The sequence below is a fragment of the Sus scrofa genome, chromosome 2 (genome assembly GCF_000003025.6).
Source record: "Sus scrofa isolate TJ Tabasco breed Duroc chromosome 2, Sscrofa11.1, whole genome shotgun sequence".
Taxonomy (NCBI): Eukaryota; Metazoa; Chordata; class Mammalia; order Artiodactyla; family Suidae; genus Sus; species Sus scrofa.
Genome location: NC_010444.4, coordinates 151,652,225 through 151,673,372, shown reverse-complemented (window position 1 = coordinate 151,673,372; position 21,148 = coordinate 151,652,225). Strand labels below are relative to the sequence as shown.

The 21,148-nt window shown below is 49.7% G+C and overlaps 1 protein-coding gene across 2 annotated transcripts; it reads left to right on the top strand.

Annotated features, from left to right (window-relative positions):
• RBM22 (RNA binding motif protein 22) lies at positions 1,036–10,191 on the top strand. 2 transcript variants are annotated; one of them, XM_021085031.1, is made up of 11 exons: positions 1,036–1,208; positions 1,626–1,679; positions 2,512–2,541; positions 3,332–3,464; positions 4,452–4,552; positions 4,656–4,828; positions 5,211–5,411; positions 6,599–6,763; positions 7,651–7,739; positions 7,928–8,059; positions 9,063–10,191. In XM_021085031.1, exons 1-11 carry the CDS (start codon positions 1,155–1,157, stop codon positions 9,191–9,193), a joined length of 1,263 nt encoding a protein of 420 aa, XP_020940690.1. In that variant the 5' UTR covers positions 1,036–1,154; the 3' UTR covers positions 9,194–10,191. The 2 variants fall into 2 exon arrangements, with proteins under 2 accessions (XP_020940690.1, XP_020940691.1); XM_021085032.1 differs by having other exon boundaries at positions 1,051–1,208; positions 9,288–10,191.

Genomic DNA, 21,148 nt, shown 5'->3' with positions numbered 1-21,148 from the left:
TTTAATTTAAAAAAAAAGTGGAGACAAATACATGAGCTTGAAGATACAATATGACAAAACTATGAAAGTGGTACCAGAATGCTTGAAATTAATAAAAATATTGGCAGAGTGGTTGAGTTTTTCCAAAAACGACGTAACAAAGTATGTGTTGATCTGTAAGACCTTTTTCATTTCAGAAGTTGGAAAAACCATACTATTGTTTGGATTTGTGACTTAATCATTTTTTAGCTACACGATCAGAAGCAAGTTACTTAATCTCGCTAAACCTCAGGTGCCTTCTATAAAAGAGGTATAATCATACTTGCCTAGAGGGTAGAGGTTGTCAGATAAAATTAAGGGCCTCTTGCCAAATTTGACTTTCAGGTAAATGAGTCATTACTTAGTGTAAGTTATGTTTGGAATATATTTATACTAAAATAGGGCTCCCTGTTTATCTGAAGTTCAAGTGTAACTGCACTGGGAACTGTGTCCAGTCACTTACGATGGAGCACAATAATGTGAGAAAAAAGAATGTGTACATGTATGTGTAACAGGGTCACCATGCTGTACAGTAGCAAAAAAATTGTATTGGGGGAATGACTATTAAAAAATAATAATAAAAGGAAACAAAATGTAACTGGGCTTTTATTTGCTAAATCTGGTAACACTGTAGAGGGGTTATTATGTCCAAGTGTTAACTTGGACACTGTCAGGCAAGGCATTCCCCCACCGTGGGGCATAAGCGCTCAATGGGGCTAACGCTGTTTTAACACCGGCCCTTCATTCATTATGTGTCTCTTCATTCTTTCCCGCGATGTTTAAATAAATCAATTGTACTTGGGAAGCGTCATCCCCGGAAGCAACCAGCCGGAAGAAAGCAACTGTACGGCAACTGCAAAGCAAGCAATTCCGCGCGGGCGCGGTCTGGATGCGCAGGCCCCGCCCCCAAGGCGCACAGGCCCCGCCCCCAAGGCGCACAGGCCCCGCCCCAAGGCGCACAGGCCCCGCCCCAAGGCGCACAGGCCTCGCCCCCAAGGCGCGCAGGCCCCGCCCCCAAGGCGCGCAGGACGCGTAAATAAGACGTCGACGTGCCGGGGGCACCCGGGGCCTGACGGGATCGTGGCGGTCCGCGCTCCCAGCTCGGAACTGCGGCTACCTTTGCAGACGCTGTGAAGATGGCGACGTCCCTGGGCTCCAACACCTACAACAGGCAGAACTGGGAGGATGCGGTGAGCGTTCCCGCTCTGCCGGAGGGAGGCGGAAGGAGGCGGCGGGGCCAGGCCGTAGGCGGGCGGGCGGGGACGCGGCTGCGGCGCGGCCCGGGAAACCTTAGGGAGAAGCCGCGCTGCGGCCTAGCTTGGCCGAGGCTGGAGGCCGGGGGGCCGCCCTTCTGCGGTTTGGACCGGGAGAGCTCGGCCAGGCTTCAGGACCAGCCCGTTCCACTCTCGGCGAGGGGTCCTTTCTCCTGGCCCCGCCGGAAGTGCAGGCAGCGCCCCTCCCGCGGCCCGGCCCGGCCCGCGCTGGACCTCGGGTTCCTGCCCTGCTCCCCCGCGTTGCTCCTCGCCCGGCCTCCCGCCGCACCGCTGTGGCCGAGGTGGCAGGGTCTTCGGAGCCTGGCCTTCAACCAGATTCCCCTTTTTCACCAGGACTTTCCTATTCTGTGCCAGACTTGTCTTGGGGAAAACCCATACATCCGAATGGTGAGTGATGGCGTGTGGCACACATACATTTTGTGGCACTTGCACGCTTTCGGTGCTGTGTTTGTCTCAGCCAAGACGTGATCGTGCTGCTTTACTGACCCAGAGTGGGAGGCACGACTGGTAAAGGACTGTCATGCTTGTTCTCTAACTTTGGACTCAGGACAGTCCTGTGATGGTAACTAATACTGGTTGAGCATTTACCTAGTTAACCAGAAGCAAAGAGCGATTCTGTCTTTTCAGTAAAACAAGGAAGATGTGGAGCTGTGATGTAAATTCAGATATCCCGACTCTAGGAACCTCAGCAAATTAACAGGAGAACCAGGACTAAAATCGAGGTTCCCTGACTGCTAATCAAATGCCTTTTGGTCACTGCACCTTGTGATCTGTTCAGTGTGAGGTATCTTCTATCCCTGTAAATAAGGGTATAATTAGCAGTAGTTAACATTTAGTAATTAGATTAGGGCTGTGTTGCGCTCAATCTCAAAGGTATTGATTGACTTTATTCAAGGGATCAGCACAGGATAAGTAGTAGTTACCTTCTGACAGAACTTGTAAAAATGGCTTGGCCATGGCTGAGTTCTTGGGAGAGAACTTGGCAGCCGGAAGTGAATCTAAGAGTCGTGGTTGTGGCAGACTGGTGGTAGATCCATAAGATCTTGAGATTCACTTGTAGGTGATTAGGTTAGGTCTGCACCCCCCACACCGCACACACCCCATCTCTCCCTTTAAGATGCCAGAGATTTCCAGATACATTTCTTGGAGTCCCTCTGGGGAAGGTGCAGACATCGATTTTTTGTCTTTCTGTAACTCATTCTTTTTTTCTCTATTTCAGACCAAAGAAAAGTACGGGAAGGAATGCAAAGTAAGTATGTTAAAGAATAAAGATTTGGGGCATTCCCGTCGTGGCTCAGTGGAAACGAATCTGACTAGGATCCATGAGGACATAGTTTTGATCCCTGGCCTCGCTCAGTGGGTTAAGGATCCAGCATTGCCGTGAGCTGTGGTGTAGGTTGTAGATGCGGCTCTGATCTGGCATTGTTTTGGCTGTGGCGTAGGCCGGTGGCTACAGGTCCAGTTGGACCCCTAGCCTGGGAACCTCCTTATGCCACAGGCACCAAAAAAAAAAAGAGTAAAGATCTAATTTTATTTTCCTTTTCTCTTCAATTTGACGAGCTTTGACGTCCTTTATAAAAGTGAATGGTACACAGACGTTCACGTATCATGTGTAAACTGTTCACTGTTTAGTGTGAGGGTAGGAAAATGAACCGCTTAATATAAGGATTCGTCACGTGGTGTCGGTGGGGCTTTGAACGCCCTGAGATTGTATGTCTCATGTGTCACTTGACTGCACACGGGCATTTCACCTGAGAGAGGCGTGGCCGTCCTGAGGTTCCCCGAGGAGTGTAGGACACTTCTGGGCTCATCCCCTAAAGGGTTAGGGTCACGTTGATGGTGGTGACCCTAGGATGGGAGGACTTGCACGATTCTTTAACTACTGAGGAAAGGTGTCAAGGTTTAAAGCATCAGGTGATATTTACAGAGGATCGCTGAGAGCTCTTCTGAAGCCTAGATTCCGTCCCCCATGTTGTTAAATCTCCTGGATTGATTTTCCAGATCAGAACTGTTAACACTGGTTTTCTTTTGTGGTCCAGATCTGTGCCAGGCCATTCACAGTGTTTCGCTGGTGCCCCGGCGTCCGAATGCGGTTCAAGAAGACCGAAGTGTGCCAAACCTGCAGTAAATTGAAGAATGTCTGCCAGACCTGCCTCTTGGACCTAGAGTATGGTGTGTTTGCCTGTCCGATGGGTCGGACATGGTGCAGCTGCTCTAGACACCAAACAGTCCTCTTGTCTCCCACTTCGCAGCCCTTCCGCGGTTCTCACCCACTTTAGGGCGTCTGCCGTGCTCTGCTTTTCCCGGGAAGAGCAGGACAATGCAGGTTATTCCAGAGTTCTCCTAAACAGTAGGTGCTCAAGGAAAGGGCAGGAATGAATTAGCAGCGGCCTCACCCGCTCTCTGTAGGCCTTTGTGGCTGAGGTATGATAAAGGCCTTGGGCTCTGATGGGGATGTCTTTCTTGGAAGATCCAGAGGCTTTTGTCCACAAGCCCTACCAGAAGCTCTGGCTCACTGTTCTTTAGATTTCGTGTCCATTGTGTGTTAGGACCGAGGCATTATGTTTCTACTCTTCCAGAGTAACTTCCTTGGGGAGGGGTTTTTTTTTAACTACAGCTGACTTTCTTTGTGAGAAAAATATTTTTCAACAATTGTTTCCACTGTATAATAAAAGAGGAAAATAGGAGTTTGTATATGTTAACTTCAGAAAGTCAATGCTGCTCATCAGAGTCTTAGTCACTGTTGTTTAAAACTGTCTTTGTGTTTGGTTCTGGAATACAGTGACCTTCGCATGACTGACTATCCAGAGAATCTACGGGACAAACCTAAGAATAATCCTCTTTTCACATTTAGTTTCAGTAAATCATGTACTAGTAAAAGCTAGATGGATGCATTATGAATCACAAGTCAAATCTGACTACACGTGACGTTTGTTCATCCGAAATATCTTCCGAAACATTCATTTCATCAATTTCATGAAAACTCGGGAATTTGGACAGTATCTTGGAATGCTTTGTAGTAGCATTGGCCTGATGGTGCTAAAGATTTTGAGGTCAAAGGAAAGTGGCGAGAGGAAGCATGATGTGTTCTGTGCACATCCTCTGTTTGGATGTGGCTTAAATACATCTTGAGGTCTTTTCCTCCTCTCCTTGTCTTAGGCCTGCCCATCCAGGTTCGAGACGCAGGACTGTCTTTTAAGGATGACATGCCAAAGTCGGATGTCAACAAAGAGTACTACACGCAGAACATGGAGAGAGAGGTGTGCTGCCGCTTGCTTGGTGTGCCTTTCTAATGACGAAGCAGAGCCTAGGAGACTCACTCCGTCCGTGTAACTCCTCCTTTGACCGTGTCGTCCTGTGTAGATTTCCAACTCGGACGGGACGCGGCCAGTTGGCATGTTGGGGAAGGCCACGTCCACCAGTGACATGCTGCTCAAGCTGGCCCGGACCACGCCCTACTACAAGAGGAATCGGCCGCACATCTGTTCCTTCTGGGTGAAAGGAGAGTGTAAGAGAGGAGAGGAGTGTCCATACAGGCAAGAGCCGAGCTGCGTTCTCAGTATTTGCTCGCAGATGATGAGTCATCTGAAACTGCTGCTGCTTTAAAACGGGAACGTGTACACAGTCGTGTCAGTGTCGTCGAGCTGGTGTCTTAGGACTAGGGTTTCTACTTACAGCCAGAAACCTGTCTTCATGAGGAAACTGCCGCCTTAGATGGCCCGTCTCAGTGGCTTGCAGGGAGCTGCCAAGTCCGCGTGTGATGCAGTAGTCGCTTTGCTGTCGGCTCTGTCGTAGTGATGAACGTTTTGGTCTGGCCATGGCTTCTAGCTGCAGAGGCCTCTGAGGGGGTGTCGGGGTGTACGTAGCCACGTTTTTCTTTTGCTTCACCTTTGTGCCTTGCTCCTTCCTGACCCGCAGGCATGAGAAGCCGACGGACCCGGATGACCCCCTTGCTGATCAGAACATTAAAGACCGGTACTACGGAATCAATGACCCCGTGGCCGACAAGCTTCTCAAGCGGGCTTCCACGATGCCTCGGCTGGACCCCCCGGAAGACAAGACCATCACCACCCTGTATGTTGGCGGTCTGGGCGACACCATTGCTGAGACGGATCTCAGGTTTGTGAATATAATTCTATGAGTTATCTTGGCTTTCAACTACCCTGAAGATTTTTTTTTGTCAAAACACGAGAAAACGTGGTAATTCAGCACAAGGTACATTTTTCTTTCTTCACATTAGTAAGGATTATACTGACTGGAATTTTCATAAAGTTTTTTTGGTTTTTTTTTTTTTTTTTGGTCTTTTTTTGCCATTTCTTGGGCTGCTCCCGCAGCATATGGAGGTTCCCAGGCTAGGGGTCGAATCAGAGCTGTAGCCACTGGCCCACACCACAGCCACAGCAACGCGGGATCCGAGCTGCGTCTGCGACCTACACCACAACTCACCGCAACGCTGGATCCTTAACCCACTGAGCAAGGGCAGGGACCGAACCCGCAACCTCATGGTTCCTAGTCGGATTCGTTAACCACTGCACCACGATGGGAACTCCGTAAAGTTGTTCTTTGTGATGCCAGATAATACTCTTCAACAGTGCTTATCCCGTGCTCGTATTGGTAATGATTAGATGAGATTCTGTTTGACCTAATAGCCAGCGGAGTTTTTAAAGAAGTCACATATCCAAGTTTGATTAATTTCAGAGGGGAGGAGAACTCTGCAATTATGAAAACTTATGGTTTAACTTGGCTTTTTAAAGAGATTGGTATTTGGTCAGTCTGTGTCACTGTTACCCGTATGCTGCTTGGCTAGATGAGACACCTGGAAAGGAGGTGATGGAAATGGCCTCTTGCAGAGAGACGGAGTGGAGAAGAACTTGCCGGCCGTGTCCAGCCTGCCCTTGGTGGCCTGTCTGCATCAAACCCCATCTCAGCAGGCTGGACACTCCCTGGGGGTGCAGACTTTTTCCCACGTCCTCTTCTTTTTTGCAACCTTAGAGAAAATTGTTAGAATATTTTTGGCTCATGAGCCATGCAGGCTGTGGTTTGCCAGCCCTTACTTAGGGTTTAAGGTCCTTAGGGAACCTGCTAAAGCCCCCTTTCCTCCTTGGAAAAACCCTGAGCTGCTGTATGGCCGTCACGTCCGCATCGCCTTTTCCCCTCGCTCAGTGCACACATCCCACGCGGGGGAAAGGTGTCGGGGAAACCACGTGCGGGTAACTGGCGGATCACCCTGGACCACTGCAGCCCTCGCTCAGCCTCCCGGGGCTGGCAGTGTTGTCACCTCCCCTTTGTCTCCTGTGTCCCTTCAGAAATCACTTCTATCAGTTTGGAGAGATCCGGACGGTCACGGTCGTGCAGAGGCAGCAGTGCGCGTTCATCCAGTTTGCCACCCGGCAGGCCGCGGAGGTGGCTGCCGAGAAGTCCTTCAATAAGTTGATTGTCAACGGCCGTAGACTCAACGTGAAATGGGGCAGGTGAGCACCAGAGCGCTTGAAGACGCGTCATCGAGATTTTCGAGAAGCCTCTTCCTTATCTGGGGCCAGGAAGCTTTTGGTGGACAGCCGTACATAGGCAGGGCCCAAAGGAGTTTTTCATCCTGTCCAGCAGCCTTCCCGTGGCTGCCAGTAAGGGACCAGGACGCTGTTTCAGGGGTTTGGTGTAGTAATCCGGTGCTTTGAAGGCTCACGTGTTCTGTGACCCGCTCTCAGAGGCCAGCCGCACTGCTGGGGCAGGAAGGTACCATGAGAGCTGCCACGTGAATTAGACCTAGAGCCTCTCCTCTGCTGGCCGATTGTCTAGTGAAGAGGAAGAGCTGATTTAAGTGTGAAAGTGATGATTGCCCACAAGGGACACAGGTGAAACGCCCTGAATGTTCCGAGGTGGACCATGTTTCTGGCTCGGAGCCGGGGGTTCTGCTGATGGAGTGGGGGTTGGGGTCTGCTGACGGAGGAGGTCTGACATTGGAGCTGGGGGGCGTCTGCTGATGGAGCCGGGGTTTGGGGGTGTCTGCTGACGGAGGAGGTCTGACATTGGAGCTGGGGGGCGTCTGCTGATGGAGCCGGGGTGGGGGGCGTCTGCTGACGAGGAGGTCTGAGAGCCACGGCCCTCAGGTGCTTCCCGAGTGCTGTGCCGAATGCGTGTGGGTTACCTCCTCCAGCCCTGCAGCGATTCTAGTGAATGTCGAGCCCAGGTCCTTCTAGCTTCAAATCCTTGGCTCTTACCCGCTCTGCACTGGGGCACCTATGAGGCGCGTGTGCTGAAGAGGAGCAGGAGTGCAGGGACTCCGCAGGCCGGGGGAGGTGAGGAGCAGAGGCGTGAGGGAAGGGGGAGCAGCTGCTGACAGCGTGTCCGTGTCTCCCAGGTCCCAAGCAGCCAGAGGGAAAGAAAAGGAGAAGGATGGAACCACAGACTCTGGAATCAAGCTAGAGCCCGTTCCAGGGCTCCCAGGAGGTGAGTGCAGACTTGGTGGCTGCCTGGCCGCTCACCAGCTTCAGGTGCTCAGAGTACCCTGAGGTGCCTGGGCTGTTAGCAGAGAGCCAGGGCTCGGCGTTCTCCCAGCAGGAGCTCCCGGGATCTCAGGGCGGTGGCAACCCTGTCCACAGTCGTCTGCTGCTCTCACCAGCTCTTTCTGTCTCCAGCTCTTCCTCCTCCCCCTGCCGCAGAGGAAGAAGCCTCTGCCAACTACTTCAACCTGCCCCCGAGTGGTCCTCCGGCCGTGGTGAACATTGCCCTGCCACCTCCTCCTGGCATCGCGCCCCCGCCGCCCCCAGGTAAACTTCAGCTTCCCTCTGAGGAACCGGGCTTCCTGGGCCCAGGGAGATGGTTGCGGAATCCTGCCCTCCCACCTCCCGTCCTCTCTGACGTGTCTGAGGCCTTCGGGTCTGCCCTGTCCACATCTGCCCGTAAACCTAGTTTGTTGGCTTCCTGGTATTCTCTATTTTAACGGTTTGCTAAGGAGGGGAAATTGGCTAGTTTCCAGAGGCCAGAGTATGTGTATAATCAGAGTGGGAGTTTTGCTGCGGTTACTCTCATCTGTCGTAGTTTGTTCCCTGTTCTAAGCTAAATCCTAACGGGTGCCCGGCAGCGCTGTCGTTGAAAGTGTAGGCTGTGGGGGTGTGTTATTCCATAAAGCATTTACGACTTGCCTATAGCAAGATAAGGAGCTTGAACCAGAAGGTAAAATCATTCAGAAAGTCTCGTTACCAGAGGACTGGCGGGTGCACTGGCAGGTGTGCTTGGTCATGTCCGGAGGCCCGATCGTGTCGGGCCGGCAGGAAGCAGCCGGAGCAGCAGCGCTTTGTGCAGGCGCTGCTGCTCTGGCGCTGTCGGTGCCGGTGCGAGCAGCAGCGGCCGGTTCTCCCGGGCGGAGCTCCTCGCTCTCGGAGGCAGGTTCTGGCTCCTGAGCACTCGGGGCGAGCGTCGAGGTTAACCATCGCGGGGTCTGGCCCTCCCCTCCCGACCCGACGGAATCCCGTCAGGTAGGCTGGGCGGCTTTGCGAGGGAGCAGAGGCCCAGGCGACGCCCTCTGACACCTCGAGACTTGAGCAGCGGTTGGTTTAGTGAAAGCTGCCCGAGATGAGGGAAGGGCTTCGGAAGCCAAGGAAGTCCCACCGGGAGACCTTCCTCGCGCGTCGCGAGTCGGTGCACTGCTGCCGTCCAAAGCCCATCTCAGCTTGATTGCTGTGTGGGCGGTTTGGCCCTTAGTGAGATTCAGGGGCCCAGAGGTTGTCGGGAGAGCCGCAAGCCTAACAGATGTGTTCTCTCCCCCTGTAGGTTTTGGGCCACACATGTTCCACCCAATGGGACCCCCCCCTCCCTTCATGAGGGCTCCAGGACCAATCCACTACCCTTCTCAGGACCCCCAGAGGATGGGAGCGCATGCCGGGAAGCACGGCAGCCCCTAGCACGGTGTCGCCGCTCGGGGCTCTGCGGAAGAGAGAGCGCTTGAAACCCCAGTAAATGCATCTTGGAATAAACATATTTTTCCTCCCTTTGTAGTTTCCAAGGTAGCTGAATGTATTCAGATGTGGGCAGTCGGAGAACGACAGCCATGCTTCCCCGCGTGTGTTCGAAGGATCGATGGACCTGCAATAAGCTGCCGTTAACACATCTGGTTACCACTGTAACATTGCTAGTAAAACTTAATGCCTCTTCCCTTCCTGTGCCGGGGACAAGCCGCTGGGTGAATTGGAGTGTCCTCTGGACTTAGCATCTTGATTATATGTTCATTTTGTATCTCGGGGTTGGGGGGCGGGAGAAAATTGACCTGCAGTAAAGAAAACAAACAAATTCTGACCACTTTTATGTGCATCGAGTATTTTCCTTTTTATCATCTGGAAGAAGATGCCTAGTACTCACCGTGGGTTGTAGTGGCCTGAGTGGGATCCAGTGCTTCTGCAGCCACCCTCTCAGAGAGACAAGTGGAAGTGGCACCCGGCACAGCTCAGTTCTTTTCTCGCCCTCCTTTGCTCATTTGTTACCAGAGGAATCTGGCTGAGCGTTTTCCTTTTTGATGCCACCAGAAAAGACAAACATAAAGATTCCTTCTTACTCCTGCCAATCGGATGGAAACCGGTGTCGGGGCTGCGTGTCACTGAGGAAAGTGTTGTTTCCTAGGATGAAATTATTTTAAATATCTTAGGTAAAATGTGTAACACACTGAAAGGAAAAGCATTTTGTGTCTGAAAAGAAGACCTGGGACCTGCAGCTGGAGCCCGTGCATTGCCTATGGGGGTCTTCAGCCTCTCCTCTTGGTTCCCTGCTTCAGGCAGCGAACTCTGTGTGGTCTTAGAATATTCGGGTGTGATTGAATTGTAGAAGGCAAACAAACAAGCAAAACAAAAAGCGGATGTTGTGTTGTGGTTGTGTTTTTAAAAAAATTAAAACGGGTCAGTTTTCCAAATGGCGTCGTCATAGGTTTATTTCTGCATTTCTCTTCTTTATCCTTGGTAGTTGAATTTGAGCTCAGCGGAAGTTAGGAACAGATTATACAGAAATCGGTTTTTGCTCTAGGACTGTTGTGATTCTGATCTCCATTCTGAAAGACCCAGGCCTTCCTGCAAAGGTGAGTTGGGGTCAAAGTGACATAATGCCCAGAAGACACCACCATGGAGCCTGCCGTGTGGTGGTTGACACGTGGTAGCTTTGACCAGTCTCAGGGATGTTGATTGATTTATCGCTTCTTTTAGGGCCACACCAGCACATGGAAGTTGCCAGGCTAGGGGTCAGATTGGAACTGCAGCTGCTGGCCGCCTGTTTCCTCTGAGCCACAATGGGGACTCCGTACATAAGTCATTTTAAAAGGAAACAGGAAAACTTTATCTACAAGTGCGTTTTTCCAGAAGCCAATTCCCATGTCACTTTCGTCCAAAATTATAGTTAGGAATGGATATACCCCGTGTCACCCTACTTGAGCTTCTCTCAAAAATCTTTTGTTGTTTTTCTCTGGAGGGCAGTAGCTTGCCTTTTTTTTTTTTAAGGATTTAAAATTTATCTAGAATTATTTAGAGAACTTGATTTTATTTCTGGTAATACAGGTGCGAAGCAAAGCAGGGGTACTTCCAGATATTTTGACGCCCTTTTGGGTTTTTTCATGGTGGGGCTACTTTTAAGCATGTGAGAGGTTTTAGCCAGTTTGTAGGTAATAATGTGATACATGGTGTTTTAACAGTTGTCAGATTGATAAATATACATGTAAATATGTCTTACCAAGTTGCATATTCTTGCGTTTTTGAGGCAATTACAAATGTGGGCTACGGATACGTATTTTTTTAAAAGCCTAAGACAACAAAGTGTAGAATAGATGCTTAATCTTTCCTAACATTAATCGCAATTATGAGCGACTCGATTTGGTGGCAGCTCAGGTGCTCACGGCGCTCCGTTTCCTTTTCCTCCAGGACACACAGCTAGGGCTTAGGCGAGAGGCTTTGCTCTGTGCCCAGGCCTCGTCTGTAAAACCGTCTCAGCCACCTGGTCCTGGGAGCTCTTTCCCCATCTGCTGGCTGCACGCACAGGAGGCCGATCCCGGGAAGATGGCAGAGCCTCACGGTGGAAGGAGCCTGGGTTCTCACTCTTTCAAGGAGAGCGTTGTGATAAGGAAAATTGTTAACAGTAAGCCCTTGAGGCCTGGGGATGTGTCTGGAACAGCAGCCAGTGTTGCTCTAACAGTAGCTCTCGTCTGATCTGATCGCAAAGAAGAAACCTGTATTTGTTTACACAGAGTAGTGCTGATTTAAACAGACCTGGAGACCAGGTTACCCCAGTTCAGCTCCTCCCTCTGGCGCCCCCAGCAGTGTGACCTTGGCACGGCTTAACCCCTGTCTAATGACGGAAGGCCTCTCCTCCTAACCCTTCTGGCTGCTGCTGATATTTTGAGCTCCTCCCGCCCCTGCCTCCCTGGCGACGGCTGGTCAAAGGCAGTGCTGGCCCACCGTGCAAAGTGCACTGGGACATGTTTTGGAAATCAAATCCCTGACACGCCGTGACCTGAAATGAATGGCGATGAAAAGGGAGGAGTGTAGCGTGTCCCCCCCCCCCGCCCCGCCCTGTATCTGGCTGGGTCCACTGGGTGGAAGGGTGCCTTCTGAGATAGAGGTGCTGGGGGAGCACAGTGAGCTTGGGAAGCAGGGGTGGTAGGAAGGTGAGTCTGATGAGGCATCTGGGGGGCCGAGGACAGACCGGCGGAGATGATCAGCCCGAGGGAACTGGAGCTAAGAGAGGCCAGGGTTTGGAAGCTGGCAGCCAAGTGGTGGCATCGAAGCCCTGGGTGTGGAATGAGATCCTCCAGGATAGGGACATATGAGGCCCTCAACTTCAGGGGCTCTAAGCAAGTTCTGAGGTGTCTGGTGTCGCTGAGGCAAAGACCGCCCTTTGAGCATCACTAGTGCAGGAGAGACCACCTCCAAGACAGAAAATGCTGCCTCCCCAGAGATCCTGCCGTCTTTCTCCCTGACATTTTATTATAAAACTTCCCCAACAGACAAAAGGTTTTTACTGTGAAAAATCACACCCACAAACGAGCCCCACAGTTAACATTTTGCCGTATTTGCTTCTTCGCAGTGTCTTTCCATTCCTTCCTCCATGCATTTGTCCGTCTGTTTTTATGCACTTGAGAGTAGCGTGACCTCAGCACACTCCACCTTCAAATGCATCAGTGTGCTATTAACTAGGACTCAGTGTTTGTTTATGAATTTCAGGTAAATTTTACAAAGCTTGAAATGCACAGGTCTTGAGTGTGCTGTTCAAGACATGTGACAAATATATGCACCTGTTTGACCCAAAGACTTGTCAAGGTGTGGAAGGTGACCCTTCCCCAGGAAACTCCCCGAGCTTCCCAGTCGATACCCACTTCCCGCCAATATCCAGAGGCAACTTCTGGTCTGATATTTTCACCATACGTCATTTTACTTATTTAAACACTATATAAACGGAATCGCACCGTTTGAACGCTGCGTGTCCGGCTTCTTTCCAACGTTATGATGTTTTAAAGGATCATCCCTGCTGTTAAGAGGGTCATTTCTTGCTTTGAATTGTTGAGCGAGCGTTCCTTCGTGTGCCTACCGTGTCTGTGCGTCCCCTTTTTGCTGGTAGGAGTTAAAGCTGCTGTGAATCCTGGTACACGTGTTTCTGTGAGGATGTGTTTTTATTTCTCTTGAATAAATATTTCAGAATGGAGTTCCTGGGCCCCAGGACAGCTGCCTGTTTAGTTTTAACAGAAACGGGCCTTTTTTGGGAGAGGCTGTGCCGTTTCTTACTCCCACCAGCAGGGTTTGAAAGCCGGGTCCCTCTGCAGCGCCCCCCCCCCCCCCCCCCCCCCCCCCCCCCCCCCCCCGAGATGTGGTGCTGCCGAGGAGACAGCAGGGGTCTGTTGTGTCCTCAGTGATGCTAATTTGCATTTCCACCGTGACAGTAAGTGGGGTGCCTTTTCTAGTGCTATGGGTCATTTATTTGCCTTTGGTGAAGTATTGGCTTGAATATTTTGGCCATTTTTATTAGGTATCTATCTCTATTAAATAGATATACCTCTCTCCTAGATATTAGTCCTTTGTCCGAGATACGTTTGCAAGTATTTGTGCTGAGTCTGTGGCTTGCCTATTGGCTTTCCTGGATGATGTCTTTTGAAGAGCAGATGTTGGTTGGTTGTCGTGGCCATACCCACAGCATCTGGAAGTCCCCAGCAAAGGAGGTCAAATCCAAGCCAGAGCTGTGACCCACACGGCAGCTGTGGCAACGCTGGACCCGTAACCCTCTGTGCTGGGTTGAGGATGGAACCCGAGCGTCTGCAGTGACCCGAGCCACGCAGTCAGATTCTTAACCCCCTGCACCACAGCCGGAACTGTAAGAACAGAGGTTTTTCATTTAAAATAATTCTGGTTTATTGTCTAATATACCAAAATCCAAATTCATTTACCAGCGCTGCCACAACAGAGTGTCGCAAGCTGGTGGGTCACACAACAGACATGATTTACCCTCTGGAGGCTGACATCCAAGGTCAAAGTGTTGGCAGGGTCGATTCTTTCTAAGGCTGTGAGAATCGGCTGCTTTCTTCTCTCCATAGATCCTGGCGTTGGCGGCCGCTGTGGCTGCTCCTTGGCTCGTAGAAGTGTCACCCTAATCTCTGCCTTTGTCTTCATCTCCGCACGGTTCTCCCTTCTGTGCTGACTCTGTCCACGTCCCCCCCCCCTTTTTTTTTTTTTGGTCTTTTTACCATTTCTTGGGCCGCTCCCACAGCATATGGAGGTTCCCAGGCTAGGGGTCGAATCGGAGCTGTAGCCTCTGGCCTACACCACAGCTCACGGCAACGCCAGATCCTTAACCCACCAAGTGAGGCCAGGGATCAAACCCGCGACCTCATGGTTCCTAGTCGGATTCCTTAACCGCTGAGCCACAACAGGAACTCCTGTGCACGTCCCCTTTTTAAAGGACACCAGTCATGGTGGATTACGATCTACCCTAATGACTTCAGTTAAGGTTTGCTGAAAAGGTTTTCCCTTTTTGAGGTCTTTTGCATTTTCATATAAAATTTTTAATCAGTCAATTTCTACCAAAATATGGAACTATGATTGGGGTTATTTTTACTCTATAAATTGATTTGGGAAGAATACTGAGTCTTCCAGTCCAGGAATGGGGTGTATTTAATTGTTCTCTTGTACTTTCGGGGTTCAGGGTTTGCATGATCTTTATAACACTTGAGACTAAAAAATTTGTGACTCGTTACTGCTGTAAGTGGAATTTTAGAAAGATTTGTTTCCAGCTGTGGCAGCTAATCTCCCTTGGGTTTTTGTCTCTCACCCTGTCCTGTGACCCTGTCAGTCACGGGTTCTCTTGCAGATTCCCGTGACCATCTACGCAAACAGTGTTGCTGGGGCTGGAGGCCATTGTACTTGTTTTTTTCCAGTCTCGTACCTTTTCTCTCTCGTCCTGGTCTTACTGAGCTGGCCAGGCCCTTGAGTAAATTACTAAACAGAGCTGGTGAGAGTGGCCACCTTTGTCTTTCCAGTCCTCACACGACAGTATTTAGGATTTCACCATTAAGTGTGATTTAGGTATAGATTTTTTTTGCAGCTGCCTTTTATCAGACAGAAGTCACCTTCCAAATTTTCTGAGAATTTTCACCAAAATTTGGGTTGAATTGTGTCGGTGCTTTTTCTGTGTCATATGGTTTTCTTTTTCACTCTGTTAACGTGGTGAATCACAATGATTGATTTTTAAATGTGAAACCAAGCTTGTATTCCTAGGATATACCCAACTTAGTCACAGTGTGTTTTATTTTTATTTATTTCAATTTTTTAAGATTCTGGTTTCCAGTTTTATTGAGATAGTATTGACACATGACATCGTGTTAGTTTAAGACATTCAGCATGACGATTTACCAAAATACATGCAGTTAACATCTGTCACCTCACATGGAGGTTTTGGTTTTTTTTGGTTGAGAACTTTTAAGATCTACTCTTTCAGCAGCGTTCGCATATGCAACACAGTGCCGTTAACTCTGGTCGCTGGGCTGCGGCTGCATTAAACCCCCGGAACTTCCTTATCTTTAACGAGACTTTTGTACCTTTGACCCTGTGACCCCAGTCATATACTGATCTGTACATCATATATTGATGTATTTATAAAGTAATATATAGGTGTAACTTGTTTTTTGTGTCTGTGATCATATCAGATATTGGTCTGAAATTTTCTTTTCTGTAACATCTTTGTCAGATTTCTTCCGGCCTTTTAAGATACGTTTGGAGGAGTTCCCTTGTGGTGCAGCAGGTTCAAGATCCGGCATTGTCACTGCAGTGGCTCAGGTTGCTGCTTGTGGCACAGGTTTGATCCCTGGCCTGGGAACGTCCACATGCCATGGGTGCAACAAAAAAAATGTGGAAATATATACTTGGAAACATGTCTTTCCAAATGTATTTCTCTTCCTCTGGATGATATTCTGAGTTTGTGTAACATTGCTGTTACTTTTTCCTTAAACGTTTGATACAGTTCACCAGTGAAGCCATCTGGTCCTGGGGTTTTGTTTATGGGATTTCTTTTCCCATTTAGTTTTATTTATTGATTGATTTTTGTCTTTTTAGGGCCACACCCATGGCATATGGAGGTTCCCAAGCTAGTGGTAGAATCAGCGTTGTAGCTGCCCGCCTACACCACAGCCACAGCCACAGCCGCGCAGGATCTGAGCTGCATCGGCAACCTACACTACACCTCAGGGCAGCGCTGGACCCTTAACCCACTGCACGAGGCCAGGGATCAAACCTGCGTCCTCGTGGATGCTGGTCAGATTTGTTGCCCCTGGGCCATGGCAGGAACTCCTCCCTCTATTTTTAAAACTTAAAAAAACAAACAAAACCCCCTTCGGATGTAGAGACAAGCTGCCGAGGCAATAGGGAGTGGTCGAGTCCTCTTCCCTCAGCTGCCCCTGAGGTTACCGTCTTCGCAGGCCCGGCCCGCTTGTCACGTCGGTGTGGGGTGTGAAGGGAAGGGCGTCTCGAGGGGGTTTCGCCCTTTCCCTCCTGACCTCCCTCCGAGCCACCACGTGACATTCAGCTGTTCTGTCTCCTTCATCTCCTCCAACCCGTGACAAGTTCTCCCCTTTTCCATGTTCTTCCTGCTCTTGATAGGGTTTGGGGTTTTTTTGTTGTTGGTTTGGTTTGGTTTGGTTTTTTTGGCTTTTTAGAGCTGCACTCATGGCATATGGAGGTTCCCGGGCTAGGAGTTGAATTGGAGCCACAGCTGCCAGCCTACAGCACAGCCACAGCAACACGGGATCCGAGCCACGTCTGCGACCTACACCACAGCTCACGGCAACGCCGGATCCGGAGCAAGGCCAGGGGTCGAACCCAAGTCCTCATGGATCCTAGTCCGACTTGTTAACCGCTGAGCCACAAAGGGAACTCCCCTGATCTTGATCGGTTTATCAAGGACGGGGGCAGCTCATTTTGCAGACTGTCACTCAGTTCGTATTTGTATGATGTTCCTTCCTGTCTAGACTGCAAAGAACTAGGGATTATGATTCAGGAGAAATGCATCATTTCTTTCCATCCAAAGAACTAGGGACTCGGGGGAATTGTCACGAGAGGAAGTGCCCTTTTCATCTCTTTATATCGGGAATGTATCACTGATGACTGAATGTTGACCACGTGGTTAAGGGGGTGCCTTTGGGTTTTTTGTTTTGGTTTTTTTTTGCCACACCCCTGGCATGTGAAAGTTCCCAGCAGGGATCAAACCGCCCCACAGCAGCAACCTGAGCCACTGCAGTGACACCACCAGATCTTTAACCCACTGCGCCACAAGGGAATTGCAAGGTGGTGTCTGCGTAAAGCGCTGGTTTTCCTTCCTGCGCTGCGCTCCTCGGCGACAGTCGCCACACGTCCTGTCTGTAAGCAGCAGGAGGGGAGTGAGGCTGTACCTCCCGAAAGGGGCGGCACCCACGGGTGTTACTTGCAAGTCTTCCCCCAGGAGGAAGCTTGGTCCTTCCCCAGCATTCAGTTGTCTGTTCAGTCATTGATTTAGGTCGCTGAATTCATGAGTATTTACTTTACTCGGAGTTATAATCACCTCTTCTGTGGATTGTCTTTCCACTCTCTTGACAGTAGTTTCTGATGCGCAAAATTTTTAATTCTGTGTATTCATTTTTTTAAGGTTTCATAGCTGAAAATAATAAGTACAGTTGATTTAAAGTGATGTGTCGGAGTTCCTGTCGTGGCGCAGTGGTTAACGAATCCGACTAGGAACCATGAGGTTGTGGGTTCGGTCCCTGCCCTTGCTCACTGGGTTAACGATCCAGCGTTGCTGTGAGCTGTGGTGTAGGTTGCAGACGCGGCTCGGATCCCGTGTTGCTGTGGCTCTGGCGTAGGCCGGTGTCTACAGCTCCGATTCGACCCCTAGCCTGGGAACCTCCATATGCCGAGGGAGCGGCCCAAAGAAATGGCAGAAAGACACACACACACAAAATAAATTAAAAAAATAAAGTGATGTGTCAATTTCTGCTGTAGAGCCAGCAACGCAGTCGCACATAAACGTACCGTCTCCTTCTCGTCTTCCCTCGCTGCTCTCCTGTGATGCTCTGTCTCAAGAGCTTGGAGAGAGTCCCCCCCATGCCGTACAGCAGACATTCTACAGCTCCATTTTACTGTTCAAGTTTTTTTATGTTCATATCCATTATTTGTCTGACAACCAATCAACACTGGGAAAAACTGTTAAATCTTCTGTGATTATGGAATCATCATTATATAAAGATATTTACCACAATAATGCTCTTTTTGCCAGGAAGTCTCCTGTATCTGATGTTAGCTAGAACACCCTTCTTTGGGATAGTGTGTAACTGGTCTATCCTTTTCCATTTCTTTGTTTTACTTTTGTGTCCTGTTTTCAGAAGAGCTGCTCTGTGAACAGCATAGAGCTGGAATAACTTTGTATCCAACCTGTAAATTTCTATTCTTTAAGCCAATGGGTCTTATCCATTTGCCATAACTTTGTATCCAACCTGTAAGTTTCTATTCTTTAAGCCAATGGGTCTTATCCATTTGCCATTATTGTGATAATATGTATTTAAATGTTTTTGCCCCTCTCTCTTATGTCCCTTTGCTTGCTTTGTAAAAGTCCTTCCTGCTGTCTGTTGAATTGACTTCTCTGCTCACCATTGCTTCTCAGATGCTATATATTCTTTTTTTTTTTTTTTTGTCTTTTTGCTATTTCTTGGGCCGCTCCCGCGGCATATGGAGGTTCCCAGGCTAGGGGTCGAATCGGAGCTGTAGCCACAGGCCTACTCCACAGCCACAGCAACACGGGATCCGAGCCGCGTCTGAGACCTACACCACAGCTCACGGCAACGCTGGATCGTTAACCCACTGAGCAAGGGCAGGGACCGAACCTGCAACCTCATGGTTCCTCGTCGGATTCGTTAACCACTGCGCTACGATGGGAACTCCTTCAGATGCTATATATTCTTAATGGACCTTGCCCAAAGCATATTCTTTTGTAGTTCTTTGAGGGGTTAGTGAAAACTCTCTTCATATTTATTTGTCTGAAAATTAATTTATTTTGCTCTCACTTCCTGAAGGCATGTTTCCATTATTGCTGTCATTCTAAAGTGTTGTCCTTTGCAGGTAATCTCACTCTTTTGTCTGGATGCCTGTGAAGTCTATCTGTGACTTTGAAGTTTGGCCGTTTCACTATAGTAGTTCTTAAATACAGCTTTAATTTGTCCTTCTCCTGATGGGTGAGGGTTGTGTGAGTTTGTGTCTTTCATCAGCTCTGGAGACTCCCGAGTCGCGGTAAATGCCAGCTGGAACTCCTGTTGCTACGACGGGATGTTGTCCTCGGCCTTGGCCTCTCGTATCTCTCCATCTCTCTCTCCTACTGTCCTTCTCGTTCCCTCTTTGTGATGCATCGTGGGCTCCCCAGGTCACTAATTCTCTCCTCACGTACACCTGATCTTCTATTAATCTGTCCACTAATTTTTTAAAAGAGATAATTTTGGTAAAATGTATGTGTAGAGAAAGTGCACAAACACAAATGGACAATTAAATTAAATATTCAGAGGGAGTGTCTGTGTAACCAGTCGCCCAGAACCAGCAGTGGAAATCGCCCAGCTTTCCCCGAAGCGTTTTATCGTGTTCCTTCACCATCACAGGCCTTTCCTCCTCAGTTCCCCTCTGCTGACTTTCGTTTGAAGCAGCCCCTTGTATCAGTGACCCGCTGGCCCCTCTACCTCCTTTCCCGACCACTTTGTGGCCGAGAGCCTGCCCTGGCACGTCTGTAACTGCAGGTCACTTGCAGCCGCTGCTGCTCTGTCTCAGGTCTGGTTTCCAGTGTTTGAGCTACTCTCTGCCCTTGTCACGTCTGTGTCACTGTTTGATTTTGTTCATGAAAAGAGCAAAAACAAGGTTGTGGCTCAGCGGCTTAAGGGCCAGAAGTTGCCCCTGTGAGGATGCAGGATCTGTTCCGCGTCTTGATCAGTGAGTTAAGGCGCCGATGTTGCCATAAGCTGCCGCATGGGTCGCAGACGTGGCTCAGATCCAGTGTTGCGTGGCTGTGGTGTAGGCTGCAGCTGCAGCTCCAATTCGACCCCTGGCCCAGGAATTTACACGTGCCACAGGTGCGGCTGTAAAAAGAAAAAGAAAAAAAGATGAAAACAGGAAAAAGTAGAGAGTTTATATGAAGGGCTCACTTAGCCCCCAGTTACATGAAAGGTTAACGACCTGCTTTTTCAGGATCCAAATTTTACTTGTTGAATAAAGAAGCAACATAAGAGAGTTGCTGCTGTGCCACTGTGGGTTAAGGACCCTACTGCAGGAGCTCAAGTCGCTGCAGAGGCGCGGGTTTGATCCCCAGCCCAGTGCAGTCGTTGACGGATCCAGCGCCACAGCTGTGGCCTAGGTCATGGCTGTGGCTCAGATTTCAGTCCCTGGCCAGGCAACTTCCATATGCTGCACTTGCAGCTGAAAAATAAAAAACAGATAGGGAAGCAAAACACAGAATACCAAATATTGTATGATCCCATTAAAAGACATATCTTGGTACTGAGGTATGAACATCCATGCACGTATTTATTCAGGCAAGTCCGGAATGCCAAAGGGACCAGGCTCTTCCCAGTGGTTGCCTGTGCTGCGTGGCAATGGGGCAGAAGGCAGGGGTGGGAAGGCCTCGGGGTGTGCGTGGGAGGAGTTCTGTGGGCAGATACCTTCATCTTTTCCCTCTTCGTTTATTTATTTTTACAATATTTTTCTCTTTTTTTTGTCTTTTGTCTTTTTTCTAGGGCCGCACTAGTGGCATATGGAGGTTCCCAGGCTAGGGGTCGAATCGGAGCTGTAGCCTCCGGCCTTCACCACAGCCACAGCAACACGGGATCCGGGCCGCGTCTGCGACCTACACCACAGCTCATGGCAATGCTGGATCCTTAACTCACTGAGCAAGGCCAGGGATCAAACCCGCAACCTCATGGTCCCTAGGTGGATTCATTTCTACTGCGCCACAACAGGAACGCCATTATTTTTCTTTTTAAAAAACAACATCAGCAAAAGTCACATCAGAAGAAAAAATGAATGAGAATTTACTTTGGGGTGTGGCAGGCTCCCCACCAGGCCCCCCTCTTCTGTACCTGACTGCTGCCATTACCTCCAGAGCACAACAGAGCCACCCAAGGCAGCCCCAGTTCTCTCGTGTGTGTTTCAGACGCTTTAATGGTCGGCTTTCAGCTCATGGAAAGGTGACTTCAGATGGCAGCCCCCAAATTCAAGACAACACAGCAATTGCAAACAAATCCAAGACTCAGGCCCAGGGAAACTCCAGAGCAAAAGGCAAACGCGACCACTGTCGTGCACCTGGGAACCAGCTGGACTCCGGGCCTTCTGGTCTCCCTAGGG

What these genes read in the sequence shown, in the direction of transcription:
- RBM22 (XM_021085031.1), top strand. Translation starts at nt 1,155, where the DNA reads ATGGCGACGTCCCTGGGCTCCAACACCTACAACAGGCAGAACTGGGAG. An exon ending in AAAACCCATACATCCGAATG is followed by an intron (nt 1,680 to 2,511) that starts GTGAGTGATGGC and finishes TCTCTATTTCAG; the next exon opens with ACCAAAGAAAAGTACGGGAA. An exon ending in AGTACGGGAAGGAATGCAAA is followed by an intron (nt 2,542 to 3,331) that starts GTAAGTATGTTA and finishes TTTGTGGTCCAG; the next exon opens with ATCTGTGCCAGGCCATTCAC.